The sequence below is a fragment of the Zingiber officinale genome, chromosome 2B (assembly GCF_018446385.1).
Source record: "Zingiber officinale cultivar Zhangliang chromosome 2B, Zo_v1.1, whole genome shotgun sequence".
NCBI lineage: Eukaryota > Viridiplantae > Streptophyta > Magnoliopsida > Zingiberales > Zingiberaceae > Zingiber > Zingiber officinale.
Window position 1 is genome coordinate 1,637,439 of NC_055989.1, and position 22,013 is coordinate 1,659,451.

At 37.8% G+C, this 22,013-nt stretch overlaps 1 protein-coding gene across 2 annotated transcripts in view; it reads left to right on the forward strand.

Annotated features, from left to right (window-relative positions):
* Positions 1–963: 963 nt before the first annotated feature.
* The window catches only part of LOC122045004 (DNA-directed RNA polymerase III subunit 1-like), a 31,178-nt gene continuing 10,128 nt past the window's right edge, over positions 964–22,013 (forward strand). For both annotated transcript variants that reach the window (XM_042605045.1, XM_042605046.1), the window contains exons 1-16: positions 964–1,565; positions 1,656–1,785; positions 1,944–2,093; positions 2,827–2,983; positions 13,844–14,022; positions 14,101–14,213; positions 14,333–14,432; positions 15,216–15,416; positions 15,599–15,747; positions 15,833–15,974; positions 16,080–16,220; positions 17,114–17,302; positions 17,584–17,794; positions 18,904–18,997; positions 21,252–21,486; positions 21,754–21,945. In XM_042605045.1, the coding sequence (XP_042460979.1) occupies positions 1,495–1,565; positions 1,656–1,785; positions 1,944–2,093; positions 2,827–2,983; positions 13,844–14,022; positions 14,101–14,213; positions 14,333–14,432; positions 15,216–15,416; positions 15,599–15,747; positions 15,833–15,974; positions 16,080–16,220; positions 17,114–17,302; positions 17,584–17,794; positions 18,904–18,997; positions 21,252–21,486; positions 21,754–21,945 (2,454 nt within the window). In that variant the 5' untranslated portion in view covers positions 964–1,494. The remainder of the gene's footprint in view (positions 1,566–1,655; positions 1,786–1,943; positions 2,094–2,826; positions 2,984–13,843; positions 14,023–14,100; positions 14,214–14,332; positions 14,433–15,215; positions 15,417–15,598; positions 15,748–15,832; positions 15,975–16,079; positions 16,221–17,113; positions 17,303–17,583; positions 17,795–18,903; positions 18,998–21,251; positions 21,487–21,753; positions 21,946–22,013) is intronic.

Below are 22,013 nucleotides of genomic sequence, written 5' to 3' on the forward strand. Positions count from 1 at the left end.
TTGAACTCGTGGAGTGCAATTTAAGCAGCTTTTTCAACTGTCAAAACAGAATTGAAGATGCATCTTATTGTTTAAGTGAAATTTAAACACTTAATCATCTTTTAAAACGCCTTTTTACATTATAAATGGTTAAGTTTTAATTTCATATTCCTTTTTCATACTTAACATTGGAGCTATACATTTCATATCTATCGTGCCCCTATTTATATCCCATCATAAAATTTTTTGTTTACATCACTATTTCTCATTGAATATTTTTAATTTAAATTAAAAACAAATATAAGTATAGCATGTCCATAAGTAGGGTGTCAAAAATAAATTCACCTATCAATCCGATTTGAATCATATGAAAAATATTAAATTAATATCTCAAGTTCAGATTGATATTTTTTGAATTGTATTAGGATTGAATTAAGTTCGGATTGATCCGAATTGACTTCAATTTAAGATTTAAGGATTTTTTTTAGGTTAAATTAAATTTTATTTTAAAAATTAAAATATTAATAGTAGAATATTAGCATGATAATAATAAATATTAAGATAAAAATAAAAAGTATAGAAAAATAGTAAAAAAGTTTTTTATTTTAATGAGTTGGTCAGATTGTTTGGGTTGATAAGATTATCAAAATTTAGATTTAAGATTTTTAAATTAGGTTAGGATCAAATTAGGATTTTTTTATAAATGAAACATATTTTATTTTATTTTTTATAAATTTGTCTACAATCCTTTAACATTTTTTTAATAAAAAAAAATTAATTCTGTGCACAAATGACAAAACTCCCGTGATACAGGTCCCAGAAAAAAAATTATTATACATCATTTTATTTTATTTTTTACAAAAAATTATTTTCAAAATTTAAACCGATAATTTTTAGATTAACAAATTTATTCGTTCCGCCCAGACTTCCTTTCTTAATCAAAAGAGAGAAAAAAAACAATTTAAAAAAACATTTTCTCCAAGATCTCGATGCGATGCACAGCCTGAACCGAACCTACACCACTCGCACGGCACGGTCGAGCCCTTCGAGTCCCGACTCCGTCGCATCCCCATCTTCTCGAAATCTCCACCGGTGATCGCCGTCCTCTTCTCCGCCGGCAATAGCCATCCTCACCTCCACTCTCATCTTATGTACTCCTAGAAACCTTAGAGCTTGCCGTACAGTCTGTCCGGACTCTCAGCATAGCTAGGCCATGCTTCCCAGCGACCTAAGACTAGAGAAAGCGTCTCCCTCTTTCCATGGCTCCCACTCTCCAACACCGGCGACTGATTCTCTGAGATCCGGTTAAGTTGAGCTGCGGAAGGAATCAGTCCGACAATTCAGCAGGAAACCAGCTCCTGAGCTGCTTCACGAAGCCACCGGTCACTTCTGGCAGTAAACGAAGCCGACACAAAGGAAGAGCCTTTAAACCCTATCGAGCTAATAAAAGGTAAAATCTTCAGTTGCGTATTCTTATTGAGCTGGAGCGATTGCTTTGGCCCCCTTTCCCCTGCGATGGCGCGGCGGGAAGAGAAGCTACGGTGCACGAAAGAACCTTTCATCGAGGACGTAGGCCCTCGGCGGATGTATGTTCTAAGGGCATAATTTCAGTTCATGGAACATTTGTATTTCTTTCACTACGAACTGGGAGGTAACTGTTTTGTTGATTTGCACAGAAAGAGTATTAAGTTTAGCGCGTTCTCCGGCGAGGAAATAAGGAAGTTGGCGGAAGTGCAGGTTTGGAATAACAGAATCTATGGTGCCGATTTGAGGCCCGTTCAGAATGGCCTGCTTGATACTCGCATGGTATCTCTTTCTCCCAGAGAGCATGTTGTGGTGTCTTTGTAGTTCTCAACGTACTTTATGTGGAGTGCGCTTGCATTCCAATCTTTTATGATTGTTAAACACATGGAATTGCTATATTATTCTGATTTTCAGTATTACTTATTAAACCTAAATTGTAGGGTGCAGCAAACAAGGCTGGAGTTTGTTCTACATGCCATGGCAATTTTACAGAGTGTCCTGGGCATTTCGGGTACCTAAAGTTGACACTTCCTGTTTTCAACGTTGGCTATTTCAATTCTATACTGAACATCTTGAAGTGCATATGCAAGGTACTCTCCTGTTTGTTATTTATTTATTTTAGAGCATAACATTTTAAAACAAACAAAGATATAGCTTTGTAATTTTTTATTCTCGATTATATAAGCATATATGAATTTGCCAATGCTTATAATGTTGATCTAGAACTGTCTGTATGCTTAGGTCCTCAATCCTCTCACTTTGAAGTCAGTCATGGTAGTATTTTTATTGAGGATCTGGCATGTGATTTTGTATTCTCATACAATTTTGAAGAATATATCAATATGAGTTGGATGAGTCCTGTGGCTTTCGTGGTTGTATAGATTGAATGGGTCTCTAAATGTTATCGCAGAACAACAACTACTATGTAGACATTTGATTAATATGGATAATTTTCTTATATCTATCTTTTAAATGACTTTTTTTTGTTTAAATAACTTGGACAAGGTGCAGAAGGTTGATCTAGACCATATAATTAGCATAAAGAATGTTGGCTTCCATACCCAATTTTTTGATTACCTGGTAAAAAAGATTAAATCTGTTTACTACTTGACCGTCAGAGATCAAATCAAACTGCAATTTATACCTATAGAGCTGCTTATGTTGCATCCAAATGATGCATTTGGTAGGTTCCCAAAACAATAAAACAAATGATTTGGAGCTTTCATTCAAAATCTAATGGTGCTAGAGTTGCAGCTTCAAGACCCACGTGGCAATTCTATTTCAGCTCTTAGGATTCTGGACTTATCTTGCTACTTTAATCAGGTCTGTGGTAGGATACTTCTCGTCGAGGATGATCGGAAGGCTTTTTTGAAAAAGATGAGAAATCCTAAAGCTGATATATCTATGAAAAATTCTCTTATGAAGAAAATTAGAGACAAGTGCAAACTTTCTATTTGTCCATGGTGTGGAAGTAAAAATGGTTAGTAAAACCGTGTCATTATTTTTATTTTATTAGTCTCATCTATTTTTTTGATATTTTATTTTATTAGTCTCATTTGTTAACCGACTTCACATAGTGGGATAACATGTGGTTGTTGTTGGCCTTATTTATTAGTCTCATCTATTCCTGCGTAAAAGAATGAACATGACATCCAATTTTCATTCTTGGTAAAGTTACAATTGATGAAATCAATATTTGGTCTTCCGTTAGATTTATTTATATTTTTTTAAATTATTTCAGCACTGATTTTGATCTCTGGTAGGAACAATAGGGTATCATTACTGATTTATTCTGTACTGTTTCTCACACAAAGATATCAATTTCATAGTTAAGGCATACTATTAATATAGTGCTCAAACGAGGCGCTTCCTTATTTTATATAGTCATAGTTTATTTAAAATATTGTTATATCTAAGGGGTTGTCTACATGGGTAGATGAATAGGTGGTGAATGAGAATGGATGGATGAACCTTATGCCCATCTTACTAGGGTTGATGAAGGATCCACTCATTCCTCTTTCCGTTCACCTATTTTCTTAGGAGGATGACTTGAAGGATGAATAACTTAAATTGAAAAAAAAGACAACAATATCCCTCTTTCTAGCTATATACTTCCCTCTCCACCTTCCATCTTAAGGCTACTCAGGCACTTAGCCAACCTTGAAGCCTTTCCAATCCTCCCTCACTTTGTGGCAACACAAAGGTGGAAGATCACCTAAAATAGAGGTTTCCAATCTCCACAAAATGGAAGGATTACCAAAGAGAAGAGGATGTGGAGTACAATGGTGATGATGCAATAATTGATAGATACACTACTTGAATCACATTTGAAATGGATATATATGTCACCTTTGATACACACCTTTGAATTTGATACATGTATCAAGCTTCATACACAAGTTTGACATTTGTACACACAATATATTGTGCTCAAACCTTGTTCTGTGATATAGCGATGGAAGGAGGCCTACCTGACATGGGGTCAATTGCAACGGTGAAGGTCAAACTCAAGATGGTCAATGCCCAAGCGTCAAAGAGCCGAATGGAGGATAAATGCAACGGTCGGTCGGGACAGTCAGGACCCGACCGACAGGAGACATGTCCGAGCGGGAAACCCTTCCGACTGGGGGGATATGATAAGCAGGCGCTGATGGAGACTGGATAGTTTGTCCGAAGGGGGGAAGGCAGGTTACTACACAGCTACCGCACGGAAGAGGAACCTGAGGTTGCCAGAGCGGACGGGTCTCGGCCGAGCGGCTACCTTGCTCGGCCAAGTAGCGGGACATGATGGCGGATGGAGCGGAGTCCCGACCGAGCGGCTATTCGAGTCAGCCTAGCAACAGGACCACTGTAGTTGTTGGATCGTGAAAAACGCTAGAGGGGGGTGAATAGTGATCGTTGAAACTTAATCAAGTAAGCAGCGGAAACAGAAAAATAAGAACAATCCTAACACACCAAGTTTTTACTTGGTTCAGAGCCTTCGTCGACTCCTACTTCAAGGCCCGCACTCGTTGAGTGCTTTCGTTGGGCAATCAACTAATAGTTCGTGAAAAAAGTTACAAGATTAGTACAAGAACTATAAAACTAAATTATCGACAATAGGGAAATTAAAACTGAGTCGCAGGTTGTCGGAGCTGCTTCGCAGTGTCGCAGGAGCGTCTTTGGAGCAGTGCGCAATAGAGCAATCGTGGTAGAAAGTTGTGTATCATGCTCTGGCGGAAGACTTCTTATATAGGTAGCTCCGGGCACCCAGATCCCTTCCGAGCGCCTGGAGTGTGACGTCGGTCCAGCCAATCAGCGCGCTCCACGTTTGCGACGAAATAGACTTTTGCATTCTGGGCGCTCGGACCACTTTTTCCAGCAAAGCTTTTTCCTGCAAGAAAAATATTAGTCTGAGGCAATAAACATTATAATACCCTGCAAAACAAAAGTTAGCACAATTATAAAAACAGAGTAGTAATTAGATTTTGTCTTCTCGAGACCAGAATCTCGTAAAGATCTCAACTTAGATTTCCGAAATGGATCTAAGTTGGATCGACGCCTATTGTTCCCTCAAACGGGGAACGCGCCCTCACCAAGCCACTCTCCTCCAGTGACTTATCTTAACTTACCATCTTGCCAGGCATCTGGTCCGTTGACCTGTCTGGACTTCATGCCAGCTATCCGATCGACCCGTTGACGTAACTGGACTTCTCTGCAACACTGAGTTAACACAATAGATAAAACAATAAAGTAAGACAGTGTTAACATATTTCAAGATTCGCTGGTCTGGTCGATCGGAAACCAGTCAGCCACATATAACCTAGGGTTACCTCCTCTAGGGCGGCCCAGCTTCACTCACTAGGACTTCCATTGCCTGGCTTCACTCACCAGGACTTCCACCACCTAGCTTCACTTACTAGGGTCCGACTTCACTCACCAGGACTTCCACTACCTACCTTCACTCACTAGGGCCCGACTTCACTCATCAGGACTTCCACCACCTAGCTTCACTCACTAGGGTCCGACTTTACTCACCAGGACTTCCACTTTACCTAACCTCCAGTTAGAACTAGTCATTCAGTAGACTTTTCACCTGCCTATTTTTTGGTTAGAACTTACCTTTGCTAGTCATCCAGTCCCGACTGGACTTCTTTTCCAAACATCAAGTCCTGTTTGAATCAACCCTTGGTCAAATTGACCAAACTTAGGTATATTGTTAAACATCGAAACCCTAGAGGTCGATTGCACCAACAGTAGTGTCTCCCGACATCCTTTTGGGAAATAGTGCTTTTGACACGAGACATGGTCGATAGGCGGATCGTACGACAGAAGCTTCTAATGTCACGTCAGGGATATGCGTGCCCTATTAAGGTATGGTGTCAGAGGTATTTTTTTGACAAGGCCTTTTCATAGGACACCTAGGAGAGCGTGCCCATGCCTCGAGAAGCGTGCATGCTGCCCACCAGGGCTCTATATAAAGGGGGGTCTATCACCGGCGGAGGTACGCATTATTCTTGAATTCTACTATTGCTACTGTTGCTCCGTCTTTCTCCACATTTCGGTGACTGACTTGAGCGTCGGAGGGCCAACGCCGGGACCCCTTCCCTAGCTCGACACTGACGTCGTTTGTTTTGCAGAGCGGAGCGAAGTCCACGTCTAGTCAGCGAAGCCGCCACCTCCCAGCTTTCCAGCTCTACGTTTTTGGACAGGATTATTTTGGCGTTGTCTGTGGGAATGCAACCTGTATCCGAACGGGAAGATGGAAGACATTGGACGCTTCACAACGGTGACGCTGACGCAAGAGGAGCTCGACATATTGATACAAGCCCGAGCGGCGAAGATAGTGGAGCAACAACAACAACAACAGGCGTTGGTCTAACGACAAGCGCAAGGGTCCGCAGCCTTAGATGCGGGTCACCCGGCTGAGCAAGGTGACCGAGTGGACTGGATATCCACTCGGGGTAATAGCAAGAAGCCGGCTGTCACGTATGGGGAAGCGCCTAATGCGCCCATCCCCTTCCACTGGGTATTGTTCAGAACTCCGTCTGAGGAGCGAGGTTGAGCAGACAGGAATCGAGGGTCTGTTGGACCCCGTGGTTGTTTTGATGTAATCAATCAAGTTAGTTAGGTCCTGTTTGTTGTTGATCCCTGTGTCTAAGTGTGCAGGAGCTTAGGAGCGCAGAAAGTCGAGCGGAAGACGCAGCTAGCGAGAAGGATGACACGGGAGGGAGCCGATGGGCTCGGTGCGTTCGAAGGACGAGAGAGCCGTGGAAGAGTACACCGGTGGGCGAGAAGAACGTGCGCGACGTTTGAGGGACGTAAAGCCGGGACGGAAAATTGCTCGAGGAGAAGGTCGGAAATTGGGTTCGGGTGAGCCATATTTCGGTTGGCCGAAATCACCCAAGCAAACGGAGCTTCGGAAGTCAAAGCAAAGGAGAAAGCGAGCTGGAAATGTAGCTCAAGGCGCCTCCATCAAGATTGGAGGCGCCTCCACCTTTGAGGCGCCTCAATCAAGCATTGGAGGCGCCTCAAACCTTTGAGGCGCCTTCAAGCTTGTTTGAGGCGCCTCAGCCCAGGTCAACTCAACTGTTTGTGCGCGGATAGAACTTTATCCGCTTGATCTGGTTGGACGCGCCTTAGACCTTGTTGGAGGCGCTTGGACCTTCGAGATAGGATTTCCAGGAGCTATTTAAAGGCCCCTGGAGCTAGGAAATATTCATTCATTCAAGCAATCAACTCTGTAATCATTCCTAACAACCTCTGAGCGTTTTAAGTGTGTAAAAAGGTTTCTCCGCCTACAGTGAAGGAGATACTCTAGTAGAGCTGTTCAATCGCCTTGGATTAACAACCGTCTTGGTTGTAACCAAGTTAATTTCTGGTCTCTTTTTTATTTCTGCTTATTTTACTTTTTATTAGTGTTGCATTTTTTGAGTTGAAAGCCTTAAGGAGGGTATACTCTTATTTTGCAGGCAATTCACCTCCCTCTTGCCGGCTCCGCTGCACCAACAAGTGGTATCAGAGCTCGACAGCCTCAGAAGGACTAACCGCCGACTGAAGCACAAAGATCAAGATGATGGCCGGAGCGAACATTCATCCCCCGAAGTTCGACGGAGACTTCGCTACGTGGAAACGCAAAATGGAGGTATTTTTTAAGACCGAATTCGATATTCTTTTAATAATGAAATATGGATATACAGCGCCGAAAGACAACGAAGAATGCAACTGGACGAAGAAGGAGCAGGCCAACGGAAAAGCAGAATTCCACCTACTCAGCGTGCTGCCGCCCCAGGAGGTAAGTCGGATCGGGAGCTACGATTCCGCTAAAGACCTCTAAGATAAATTCCTAGAGTTTCACGAAGGTATCTCGGAAGCTAAGCTAGCGAGGCGTGACATCCTCCGGACCCCGTTAACGAACCTCCGGATGAACAACGGCGAGAAGGTAGCGCAACTCCAAGCGAGGATCAAGGAGCTGATAATGCAACTGACGAATCTCGGAGAATCGGTAATGAACCGAGATTCCATCCGGTATGCGCTCAACGCCTTCCCCAGAACTCCGGAATGGACTTCCTTAGTAGATGCTTATTACATCTCTAAGGACTTTGAGGTAAGTAGTTTAGAAAGTTTATTCTCTACCTTCGAACTTCACGAGTCTCGAATTGCAGAGCCTAAAGAAATAGTGAAGTCAAACCTTGACATCGCCTAACGAGCCAAGTTAGACGATCTCGACTCCGAAGCTTCGATCGACGAAATCGAAGCAACGCTACTGGTAAGACGTTTCAATAAATTCCTTAAAACTAATAAATTTCGATCACAGTCGAGAAAACATCAGCACAACAGAAGGACAGTCCGGTGCTACAATTGCAACGAAGAAGGGCACATCAAGGATGATTGCCCAAAAATAAAGGAAAAGACAAAAGACAAGGAGAAGGTAAAGCACAAATCAAACACCTCCAAGCACAAAATCCTGAAGGCCACGTGGGACGATTTAACGTCCTCCGAATATGAAGTCGAAGCCTTCTTGGTACTAGCGCTGATGGCGAACCACCAGCTAGATGAAGAGTCAAGTTCAGAAATGAGCATAGATGAAGGGGGAGGAACATCAGAAGAGGAAAGCTATGATGAAGGGGGAGCATCACAAAGTAAGGTAAGTAAGGTACGTGCTCTAAACCCTAAACAGTTGTTTTAATTTATTAAAGCTCTTTCTAAAGACTTAGCTGAATCAGAAAAAGAAATTGCTAACTTAAATAAAATGTTAGATAGTTTGAAATATGAAAATGATAAATTGAAACTTCAAGTTGAAAGTTTAAAATTTGATGCATGTTTAAACACTAATGTTTTTCAAAAATAAAAAATTAAAGTTTATAGAAAATTAAACTGGTATACAAGAAAGCATCAGGGACAACTTAGACGAATTCCAAGAAATTATATACCCCCTAAGTTCTTAAATAATCCTGTAGGAAGGAACCTATACTGGGTTCCAAAATCTTTGCTATTTTAAAATTATTTTTAAGTTAGGGCTTATAGCGAGAAAATTAAACATTACAATTTCTTTATGAGGTTTTGTCTAAGGAAGTGGTTGTTGCTCTAATAACTAAGAAGGCCTAGTGCCTCGCCACGACCTGAAAACCAAAATATTGAAATAAAATGTTTAATTAATTTTCTGGTAAAGCATTAAAATTGAAATTAAATAATGCTTTAGAAAGTTTTTCTTTAACATCTTTTTAATTCAACAAAAATATGTCTTGCATAAAACTTTTTTTACTAAGGAAAATTCTCTATAATATTTTTTTTGCCTAAGTTAAAAATTTCTTCTAAAATTAGAACTAAATTAGAAATTTCTTTTTCTTGCCTAAGTTTTATCATAGAAAATTCTTTGAAAATTCTCAGAAATTTGTTTTACATGACTTAGGAATTTTTTTTCCCCCGTTTTTGCTGTGATCAAAGGGGGAGAGTTTAGGTAACAAGTTTAGGGGGAGTTAGGAAAATTAAATTTTTAATTTTTTTTATTATAACTTATGCAAATTCTATTATTGCAATTTATGTTCTTAAAATGTTAGTTTCGTAATTTTCTTAAAATTACTATTTGTTTGTTTTTACCCTAACTTGAACTTGGGTTGATGCACATCAAAAAGGGGGAGATTGTTGGACCCCGTGGTTGTTTTGATGTGATCAACCAAGTTAGTTAGTTAGTTATCAACCAAGCGTCGGAGGGTTATCGCCGGGACCCCTTTCCTTGCCCGACACTGACCCCGTTTGTTTTGCATAGCGGAGCGAAGTACACGTCTGGTTAGCGAAGCCGCCACCTCCTAGCTTTCCAGCTTCACGTTTTTGAACAGGATAAGGTATGTATGTCACCTTTGATACACACCTTTGATTTTGATACATGTATCATACTTCATACACAAGTTTGACATTTGTACACACAATATATTGTGCTCAAGCATTGTTTTGTGATGTTTGCTTATGTTGAAAACTTTAGCATATTTGACTGTAGACTTTAGTGTAATTAGCTTAATTGTGGGGATTGTAATTGATTAGCTTAATTGAAGCGATTATGTCAGGATTGTAATTAATTGTAATTAGCAATTGATAGGTATAATTATAAGGTGTCTTATGTATATAAATACCTACACATAAATAAAAAAAAGGGATATAGAATTATCCTACCTCTTTCTCTTTTACATGGTATCAGAGCAAGTTCTCTAGCCTAATTGTCTTTTTTTTTTTTTTTCCTTCTTTGCTTATTTTTTTCCTGCTTCCGCTATTGACGGTCCTAGTGCCATCACTACCCGAAATCCGGTTGCCGCCGCTGCTCCAATCTACTATTACTTAGGTTTCTGCATCTGACTTTCTCTTACGATGACGTTTTCAAGTTCTAAACGTAATTTGACTACCACTATTAAATCGAATGAGACAAACTTTCTCTTATGGTTACGTTTGTTTGAACTATTCCTGATCCCACAAAAAGAAGGAACATATTCTAAGCCCTCTTGACCCTAAAGATCCAAAATATTCAGATTGGCTTTCGAACGACTGATTTGTTATGGCTTTGGCTCCTCATCAGTATGAGGGAATCCGTGAGCACTAATGTTATATTTGTGGAAACTGCCAAAGAGATGTGGGATGTCTTACGAGACATGTATTCAAATGATAAGAATATTTCTCGTGTTTTCGAATTATATGAAAAACTCTTCGCTCTTCGCCAAGACGATAAGTCTGTTAGTAACTACTTTGCTATTCGTAAAGGGGTTGATGATGAAATTCTACTATACCATCCTCTCTCTTGTGTCGCTTAGACTCGAAAGAATCAGTGAGATGAATTCTTGGTCGTAAAGTTCCTATCCGATTTAGATTCCACTCTACGACCGGTTCGGGATAATTTGTAGGCAAGTGATAACATTCCCATGTTATCGAATGCTCTTTCTCTTGTTCTTCGTGTGACCACGGGCTATCTTGACACGTGCGAGTCCTGTGAGATCGGCAAACACCATCACACGTCTTTTCCTTCTAGAATTGATAAACATAGTTCTTTTGCTTTTGAACTTGTTCATTGTGATGTTTGGGGATCTTGTAGAACTGAATCTAGAGGGGGCCTTCAGTATTTTATAATTTTTGTTGATGATTATTCACGTATGACGTAGTTATATTTACTCAAAAATAGAAGTGAGGTTCCTAATGTGCTAAAATCATTTTATAATATAATAAAAACTCAATATTCTATTGACTTGCGCACTACTGATAATACACTTGAGTTCACTTAGAAAACTGTTTCTACATTGTGTGATTCTCATTGCATAATTCATCAAATGCCTTGCTCATGCACTTCCCAACAAAATGGAATTGTTGAACGTAAACACCGTCATATTTTAGATGTAGCTTGTACACTTCTTTGTCATATGCATGTCCCTAAGTATTTGTGGGGTAATGTTGTTCTTACAGTGTACTTCCTTATAAATAGGATCACATGCATGTCCCTAAGTATTTATGGGGTGATGTTGTTCTCACAGCGTGCTTCCTCATAAATAAGATGTCGTCTACTATGTTACATGGGGATATCCCATTCTCATGTCTTTATCCCAAATCTATTTTCTCTGTGTTTCCTCGCATATTTGATTGTGTTAGTTTTGTTCATGATTTTACTCCTAGCTTGGATAAATTGTCTCTTCACCCTATTAAATGTAGCCTACTTGGATATTCTCGTACGTAAAAAAGAATATCGTTGCCTTTCCACTCACAAAATGCAATTACACTTGTGCGGATGTTTCATTTTTTTGAGTCAAAACCATACTTTTCCTCCCACCTGGCTCAGTCATATGATACATTAGCATCTCCTCTATTACCAATCCCACCATCCATGTATTTCATATGCTCCGTCTCCTAAACCATTGCAGGTGTATACGAGGCATACTCAACCAAAACCTGTCTCATGTCCCTCACCTCTTACTATAGCTTTGATGCTCCTTGCCCCTTTGATATTGATCTGCCCATTGCTCTTCGTAAAGGTATTCGTTCTTGCACTACCCATCCTTTGTCTAACCATACCTCGTTTGATTACATTGGTTATGCTTTCTGCGCTTTTGTTGTTTCTCTCTCTTTTACAGATGTTCCAACTTCCTACTCTGAGGCTTATCAACACTCTGCTTGGCGAACTGCAATAGATGAAAAAATGTCCGTCCTTATCTCTCGTGGTACTTGGGAGCTGTGACTGCACCACCTTCAGCTAATATTGTTGCTTGTCGTTGGGTGTTTACTCTGAAGTATAAAGCTGATGGTACTGTTGATCGATACACAGCTCGTCTGGTGGTTAAAGGATTTATACAAACTTACGGTGTTGACTACTTTAAGACGTTCTCTTCTACTTACTGTTTGAATTCTATTAAAGTTATGCTCTCCTTGGCCGTCAATCAATCTTGGCCAGTGTATCCGCTAGATGTGAAAAATGCCTTCCTTTATGGCGATTTACACGAGACCATTTTTATGGAGCAACCTCCAGGTATGTTGCTCAGGGGAAGAATGCTACTATGGTTTGCAAACTTAGAAAGATTATTTATGGTCTTAAACAAAGCCGCAGAGCCTGGTTTGATAAATTCAGTAATATAATTGGAGTTGTTGGCTTCAAGATATGTGTTTGTATGACATAGCACGAATGAGATTATCATTCTTATTGTTTATACTGATGACATCCTAATATCCAACAGTGATAGATATGGGATTGACGAAACTAAAAAGCATTTGCAGCAACACTTTATTAGTTGTTACTAAGGATATGAGACATTCTAAGTATTTTTTGGGAATTGAAATTGCTCAAAGCAAATCTAGAGTTTCATTATGCCAATGGAAGTATGTTACAGATTTACTCAAAGAAACTAGATTGCTTGGAATGAAGCTAGTTGATATTCCGATGGATATCAATCCAAGTGTTTGGGATGATACTGGAGAATTCTTTGAGGATATGACAAAATATAGACAGCTTGTTGGGAAATTTAACAGTAATGAGACTTGACATCTCCTTTGCAGTTGGAGTTGTCAGCCGTTTTATAGATAAACCGAAGTAAGTTCACTGGGATGCCGTAATCAAGATTCTTAGGCACATTAAGAAATCTCCAGGAAAAGGGTTCTCATTTAAGAGAAATGGATACCTAAAGTTCGAAGTCAATTCTGATGCCGACTACGTTGGATCAAAGACCAACATACGGTCTACTTTTGGATATTGCACTTTTGTAAGAGAAATCTAGTAACATGACAAAGTAAGTTGCCAGGTCAACTGCGGAAGCTGAGTACAAAGCCATGACTCACTGTAACTGAGATGTTATGGCTGAAGAATTTGCTTGAAGAATTAGGATTCATCGACAATGAACCACTGCTTATGTACTGTGATAACCAAGCTAGTATTCACATTGCAAGTAACCCGGTTTTTCATGAGAGGACTAAGCATATTGAGGTTGACTATCACTTTATTCACGAGTGTGTAATGAGGCAGAAAAATGTCACTCCATTCACATCATCATCCAACCAAGTTGTTGATATTTTCACTAAAGCGTTAGGAGGAAAATGATTCTCAGAACTTTGTGACAAGCCGGATATGATTGACATATATGGTCTAGCTTGAGGGGGAGTGTTGAATGCTTTAGCATCTTCGACCATAGACTTTAGTGTAATTATCTTAATTGTAGGGATTGTAATTGATTAGCTTAATTGAAGGGATTGTGTCGGGATTGTAATTGATTGTAATTAGCAATTGATAGGCATAATTATAGGGTGTCTTATGTATATAAATACCTACACATAAATAAGAAAAGGGATATAGAATTATCCTACCTCTTTCTCTTTTACAGCTTATTTATTTCTCATAATGCAGGAGTTGTTAAAAAAGCTAGATCTTCGTTAGCCATTGCTCATGATTTTTCTAGAACCATTGATGGAAGCAGAGATGAAGTTGCTGCTGCAATGTCTCACATCAGTGGCAAAGTTTTGCAAATTGGGCACACTCTAAGTCCTGTTAATGTATTCTCTCTTTTCAAAAAAATGCTTGATGAGGTAGATGCTTGTTTTCAAGATGAAAATTTATGCTTTCTGCTGAGAACTGGTTGACTACATTTTCACCCTGTGCTGCAGGACTGTGAATTGCTTAATCTTTCTGATAGACCTGAGAAATTTATTGTGACAAACATTGCTATACCACCTGTGAGCATCCGTCCTTCTGTTTTTGTTAATGCTGGAGTTTCAAGGTCTGCATCTTACTTTTTTTCCCCTTTCTATTGGATGCATTTTAACTACGTCTCTTAATTTCTTTATCATGCCAGTCACCTTGCTATGTTGATACTGTAACTTTTTATGTGCATTTCAGCAACGAGGATGGTATTACTAGCATTCTGAAAAATATTATTAACACCAATTCTATTCTTCGAGAGGACCTTGAAGGTGCTTCACCCCCACCAAAATGTTTGGTGAGAGTTTGTCCCAAGTAGCTTCTATGTTCACTTAATTCTTGAGTAGCATAATCATCTGAGCTGACTTGTAGTTGGTTGTCTCAGTTCAATTTTCTTTCTTGTATGAATATATCAACGGAATTTATTTATAACCTTCGTCTATTAATAGTTTGTCCGTCTATTAATTTAATAACCTTGGTCTTTAACAATTTTCATAGCTGAACCTTTAGCAATTTATTTATTTAATAACCTTGGCCTTTAGCAGTTCTTAAAACTGAACCTTCAGTAATTCAAACTAAGATCTGTATTGAGCAGCCACGGGAAAAGGCATCTTTGAATTGAAAATATGGTGACAAATGATGCTATAGGAGCTGTAAATTATTATTTCATCATCTTGGTCATTAAAGACTTGTATTGGAAGTTTTCAGTATTTGCTCCAGTATTGGTTATCAATTTTATAGAAATGAGTTTTCTGCTTAATGATGCCTTTTTTTTGTTTTTTTGTTTGATAATGTCACATGTTTTACTCATTCTTTGTGCATTCTAAAAGAAACGAGTTCCATCATATGGGATATATTTAAAGGAGTAAAACCTTGTTCAATAACTTGATCTCGGATTCTACAGCTTGGTCCTATTCATATCAATAAGTTTCTTTCTTTGAATTTGTATATGTTAACATTCTATTTTCTTTTTTCATTTGATGAAAATTGTTTTCTGCACAGGGTGATTCCACACCCTTGATTCTATGGTTATGCTGGTTACTCTTGTTTGAATCCTTTCTTCTTTTATCCTTTCTTTTAGGAATGCTGGGATCACCTTCAAATTCAAGTTGTTGAATATGTTAACAGTGAAGCCCCTTCAATTCCCGATTCAAAACATCGTGGCCTTGTTCAGAGGCTTAAAGGGAAGCAAGGGCGTTTTCGTGGTAACTTGTCTGGAAAACGTACTGAATTTACTGGAAGAACTGTCATTTCTCCAGATCCAAATTTGAAAATTACTGAGGTCAACCTTTTAAGTTATTGTGACCTTTATTGATCCAAAATATTTTATTCTACTTTGCCTCCTCACGTTAATCAATTGCTCTTATTTATTATTATTATTATTATTATTTTTTTTTTTTTAAATTTATTATTATTATTTTAGTTGGCACCAGGATAGTCAATTGCTCTTTGATTGTATTTTAGGTTGCAATCCCTATGCTTATGGCAAAGAAATTAACTTACCCAGAACGGGTATTTGCTCATAACATAGAAAAATTGAGACAACGGATATGCAATGGACCTGACAAATACCCAGGGGCAAACTTCCTTTTACTACCAGATGGAGCCAGACGGTAAGTTGTTAGTTATTTGGTTTCTATTACATTGGTGAAATAGGATTATTGACTGACAACTTATTCAAGAATAACTATCATGCAGGCATTTAAGATATGTGGACAAGAAAACTGCCGCTAGTGAACTAAAACATGGTTTTATAGTAGAAAGGCATTTGGAAGATGGAGATGTCGTTCTTTTTAACAGACAGCCAAGTCTGCATAGAATGTCAATTATGTGCCACAGGGTATGCATATGTATCAACAATTCATCTCCATTAGTATTATTTATATGCCTATGAGGCGTTTGGAATTCCATTTCATTTTCTTTTGGTGTCTTTCTGTGAATGCAGGCAAGAATAATGCCTTGGAGAACATTGAGATTTAATGAATCTGTTTGCAACCCTTACAATGCTGACTTTGATGGTGATGAGATGAATTTACATGTCCCTCAAACAGAAGAAGCACGCACTGAAGCTCTTACTCTTATGGGGGTATTTATTTTCAGTCACATTGTTGTAGCTAAATATTCTTTTACCTCTGAATTCTGTGTTTTTTATTGCTCTAGAGCCAAGAGTTAGATATTATGATGTCCTTATTTCTGTTTACCATGATTGTAAATTTAATGCCATTTGCTGGCATATAAGGCTGCATTTGTATTGAAAAAATTCCTACTCTTTCTTTCTCAACAGAAAATGGAACTTGTTTATGAAAATATGGTTGCTAGATAATTTCTATTGATACGAGTGCATAAATAGACTGTTTCTTGTTTCTGTAAGCAATTTATCATCCTTTTGGAAAAAGTAATATTCAATACTTTTAAAGTTAGAAGTGAAGGTGAATTTGTTCTTTTAATTATCATTTCTTTTCCATATTCTCTTTTTATGGAAATGGTAAATTAAAAAAGAAAATTCATGACGCAAATGCATCCAATGACATTTTCCCTTGATATGGAAGAGTGCTATGTATTAGTGGTACAACTATTTCTGACCAAAAAGGATTTCACATGTCTGATTTTTTCATCTTCTATTTCTTCTGTATGAATATTAAGCCAATTTTATTTGCAATGCTCGTAAGATTGTAACTCATGCCACCAAGAAGTTGATGTTGATTGAAGATAGCTTGATGAGTGAGACATGTCAATTATTCTATTGTTTCGATGAGTTTTAGAAGAACATGTTGGGCATTGGTGATATTATTTAGTGTATCCTCAAGTTGTTATGTCCATTGTATTCTTCCCTGGGATCCTGTATTGGCGGTAGCTTCATGCACTGAGCCGCGCTTTAATGTGCATTCTTGTTATAATCCATTTATCTGCTAGATACAATATGTGCTTGCCATTTTTTTCAAATGAATGTTGCTGAAGCTATGTGATGCTGCTTCATAGGTTCAAAATAACTTGTGCACTCCAAAGAATGGGGAGATATTAGTTGCTTCAACACAGGATTTCCTGACTTCGTCATTTCTGATTACGCGGAAAGATACCTTCTATGATCGAGCTACATTCTCTCTTTTGTGTTCCTACCTGGGTGATGCTATGGATTCTGTTGATTTGCCTACGCCAGCCATTATGAAGGTAAGATTCTTTCTTAAGCTTTATTGTATGATACAGTGTCTACTTCACTATGAGTGTCTCTGCTGTTAATTTGCTCTACTTGTGTTAGAAGCATAGGGCTTGCTATTGAAGCTTCAGTCTTCTCCCCTTCTTTAAATTAGCTTATTGCAATCCTTTTTGAGTTGTTTTGGATGTTCACGTATTCTAAGCGGATTGTTTTGCCTTCAGCTATATTTAGTATTTTTCTATTAATTATATCAAATTGTTGGTGCCATTTTAACATATTATTTTGTTCTTTGCAGCCTGTTGAACTATGGACTGGGAAGCAACTTTTCAGTGTTCTTGTGCGTCCTAATGCACACACAAAGGTGTTTGTTAATCTTATAGTCAAAGAGAAAATATATACAAGAGAGACAATGTATAGAAAATATGAGACCATGTGTCCTAGTGATGGATATGTATATTTTCGTAACAGTGAGCTTATAAGTGGGCAGCTTGGGAAGGCTACTCTAGGTGAGCATACCCTTCATCTAATGTCTGGACAAACTTCAAGCTTTGTCTTTTATGGAAAAATGATTTTCTGAATACTTTTTTGTAGTTGACAAGATCCAGTTCTTAGCCTGACTTACCTAGCATTTTTGTGTTTTCATAAATCCTGTAATCAAGGCAGTCAAAGAAACAATCATGCTCATATTTGAACAGAACTTTTTTTTTTCTTTTCTTGTATTCCTGAAGCTACTACTATGATAAAAGATAGTTTTTACTACTCTAATCCATCACGTGTTGCTAAGTGTAACGACAGTTTCCTAGAAATCTTTTGCTACAATTGCTAAAATATATATTGTGATTAAAATATATTATCATTATTGTTGTTCTTGAAGACCTTAAAAGGAACATAATAGCAATTTCTTATTTGGTGGTGTGATGCTTATTTATTGACTAGTTCCATTGAATAATTGTTTGTTTCTTTTGGCTTTCTACTATATATGATATCTTTTGTCCATTTGAAAAGGTTGGTCAATTTTTCTTGTTTAGCATTTTAAATTTCTAATGTTGATCAAACATAGAAGTTGTTTTGGATGATTGATTTGTGATCCACGTGGCCCTAACTGCGAGATAACGACTAATGATTGAAAAACAATTAGGTTTCAATTGACACATGAGAAACTTACTGTTCTGTCTGGAAATTGAAATCAGAACTGTGTCACCATGGGCAAACTGTAGAGGTAACTGCTCATATCATAAAACATTTGAGTTTTGCCTGTCAAGTATGACCAGTAAACGAACTGCCCACTTTCTGATTGTCATAGTGAAAATTGTTTTCCATGTCAATGCCGGTGGTATGATAACATACCTTGCCTACACTGAAATGGTGTGGTATAACCAATCTCATTGATCCTTGATGTTAGAATCAAACTGAAAGTTTAATGCTGTTTTCCATTAGAAGTCCATTGGTATGAGTAGGAAAGGACATAGCCTATAAGGTATGCACCCTAAACCATGGTTTCTTACAAAGTCTATGTTTTATGCTTTGAATTTATCTTCTAATTTCTATATTTTATGATTGTTTTTGCCCAAGTAATGCTCATCAGTAACAATGCATAACATGTTCTTTGTTTAAGGAAATGGTAACAAGGATGGCCTATTCTCTGTTCTCTTAAGAGACTATAATTCTCATGCTGCTGCAAGTTGTATGAATCGTTTGGCTAAGCTAAGGTATTTTTTGTCTGGTGTCGTTCAAGTCACACACTCTTACTGCAGCTAAGTTGAATAATGCTTTGGAGGCTTCAGATTGTTTCTTGGATTTCTTGCTGGTGCGGATGTGTTTACCTTTAGTACAAATTGACCACATCGATCTAACCATGATTTTTGGGGATCATAATGCAAGAAATAAAATGAATTATAGGGAGAAAATCAACTCACATTTTCTGTAAACTAACATTCCTATTGTTGCATCTAGTTTTTCAAAACCTCATAGTTGCAATCAGCTTCAATTATATATATAACTGCATGTATGAGTGTGTGTGGACCTTCTAAAACGGTAAATAATAAAGTTACAATGGTCAATTTCTTCACCAACAACATTTTCTTCTAAGTTTATTACAGATTAGACATACAACTCTAATGTAAAACTCGGGGAATGATGATAAACAACAGGACCACATTATGTGGTTAAAATGCCCATAGAATAAGCACAGTTCAGGAAAAAAATACATAATATAAGGAAACTGAACAAGAAAAAGAAAGAAATGTAAAGTGACTCATGGAATGACACAAGAAGAGTTACAAGAGAGATTACATCTATTACTAGAAATTCCATGAATAACTAATAATGATATTATAGGGATCCCAACAACCCCATAAGCTGCTGAATGTATGCCAGTAATTTCTATCTTGCTTCTCTGAAAAGACTTTTCCAATTGGTCATCCAACAAATGTAATGTAAGGTCAAATCAACCTGCATCAACGATCTCACAGAGGAAATTTCTTTCATTCTAAACATATTTAGTGTTGCTGTGTGTTTACTCTTTTTTTTTTTAATATTAAAATCACACTTCATAATTTTCATCATGATTTTGAGATCTGATAGAAATGACGAACATAAAGGAAGGGATATCCAGAATGATTGAAGCCACGATATCTCATTCTGAGGGCCAGAGTTTTGAATTATGAGTTTACACTTGATCTAGAAACAACTTCCTAATTTTTGCTCTTCCAATTACCAAATTATTCATCCAAAAATGTGGAGTAGGTGGTAGCAGATTGCTTATCAGTTAGGGCACTCCCTTTGTATTCCATCTGTCATGTTTTGCTTTTTGAAAAATTGTACTCTCATACTCCACTGGTTTGTAGTTTGACTGATAGGACTACTTGTGGCTTTGCAGCTTAAATTTAATTGTTGAGGATGTTTAATCTATTTTCATTGAAGGGAAGCCTTAGCGTAACGATAAAGTTGCTGCCGTGTGACCTAGAGGTCACGTGTTCGAGTCTTGGAAACAACCTCTTACAAAGCAGGGTAATGATGCGTACAATAGATCTGTCCCTGGGACTGTATTGGCGGGAGCTTCGTGCACTGGGCTGTCCTTTTTTTAATATATTTTTTTTTGAGAGATACCATAACTGTCTAATTATCCTCTAGATTATTAATTTCCATGTCATCTTTTCCAAACACAACATTATTATCAACATACGCAAGTAAAATTGTTGCCACACTTTTTCTTAAATGTTCAAGGAATACTGTAATATCTCCTCAGCTTTTTGCCCTTATTTCATCTTTAACATGACTATAGTAAACCTTCCAAACCAAGCTTTAGGGGGTTTGTTTCAGACCATGTATGGTTTATTCAATCTGCACACATTAAATATCCGTGGAAAGGAGTGTTGTTTGAATCAAGCTGAAATATATTCCATCTAAAACGCATTCAAGGGGAAAAAAGAGATTCAAACAATTTTCATTTTTGCCATGGGAGGAAGAGTTTCTTGATAGTCTACCACATAGTTGTATGTGTAGGTGACCTTTTGTCATATGTCTTTCCTAATATCTTAACACCTTTGCAGTGAACCATCTATTTTATAGTTTAGCCTATAAACTCTTTTACATCCCATACAACTTGAGTTTTTTTGTTCTTTTCCATTGCATCATTTCCTATATCATTGATGCATGAATCCCTTTTTAGAAGATATTTAATCAACTGTGCTTTGTTTCTTTGCTTTTGTTGTGTGGATGGCTAGTATTTGACTTAATTCTTCATGTTGTTAATTTGTCCTTAAATCCTTGAAATTCATATTATTTTACCATACATGTGCAACTGGCTGTTACAATGTTACATTGTTGCAAACATTGTATTATGCTCTATGCAACTCAAATTTTGTAATAATATATGCAAACACTGATAAACCCAAGATGGCTTTGATATTCTATTTTACTAGTTATGTTCAACTATATATTACTGGACTGCCCTTTACTCAGTGCTAGGTGGATAGGGAACCATGGATTTTCAATTGGCATTGATGATGTCCAGCCAGGAGAACATCTCACTTCGCAAAAGAAGAGAAAAATTGATGATGGATACAGAGAATGCTATGACCTTATTTCTTCATATAGCAAAGGAAAACTTTCATTGCAGCCTGGTTGCAATGCAGCTCAGACCTTGGAACTTAAGATAACAAATGTATTAAATGAAATACGAGCTACTGCTGGAAATGTAAGGGCACTGTTATTTTTGTATCTCTTAGTCCTTTTCTGAACATTTAGCATTTTGTACTTATGTAACTTTTATGCTCTGGTATTTCTTCCTTCCAATAGATTTTCATCTATAGACTAAGAAAGGTTAATGTGGTTTTTTTCAGTTTGAAGTCTAATGCTGTATTATAAAATTGCTGTTGCAGTTAGAGCCTCACTCTTAGTTTTCAGTTTTAGGAGCTTTTTGAATATACAACATTCAGGCTAGTTTATTATCCTTCTATTTTAGGTTTGCATGGATGAACTCCACTGGAGAAACAGTCCCTTAATTATGTCACAGTGTGGCTCTAAAGGTTCTCCAATCAATATCAGCCAGATGGTAGCATGTGTTGGTCAACAATCAGTTGGGGGCCATCGTGCTCCTAATGGATTTATAAATCGAACTCTTCCACATTTCACTATTAATTCAAAGACTCCAGCTGTAAGTTCAATTATTCTCTGATCCATGTCTCTGAAATCTATGTGCTTTATATGTTTTCTGATACAAAA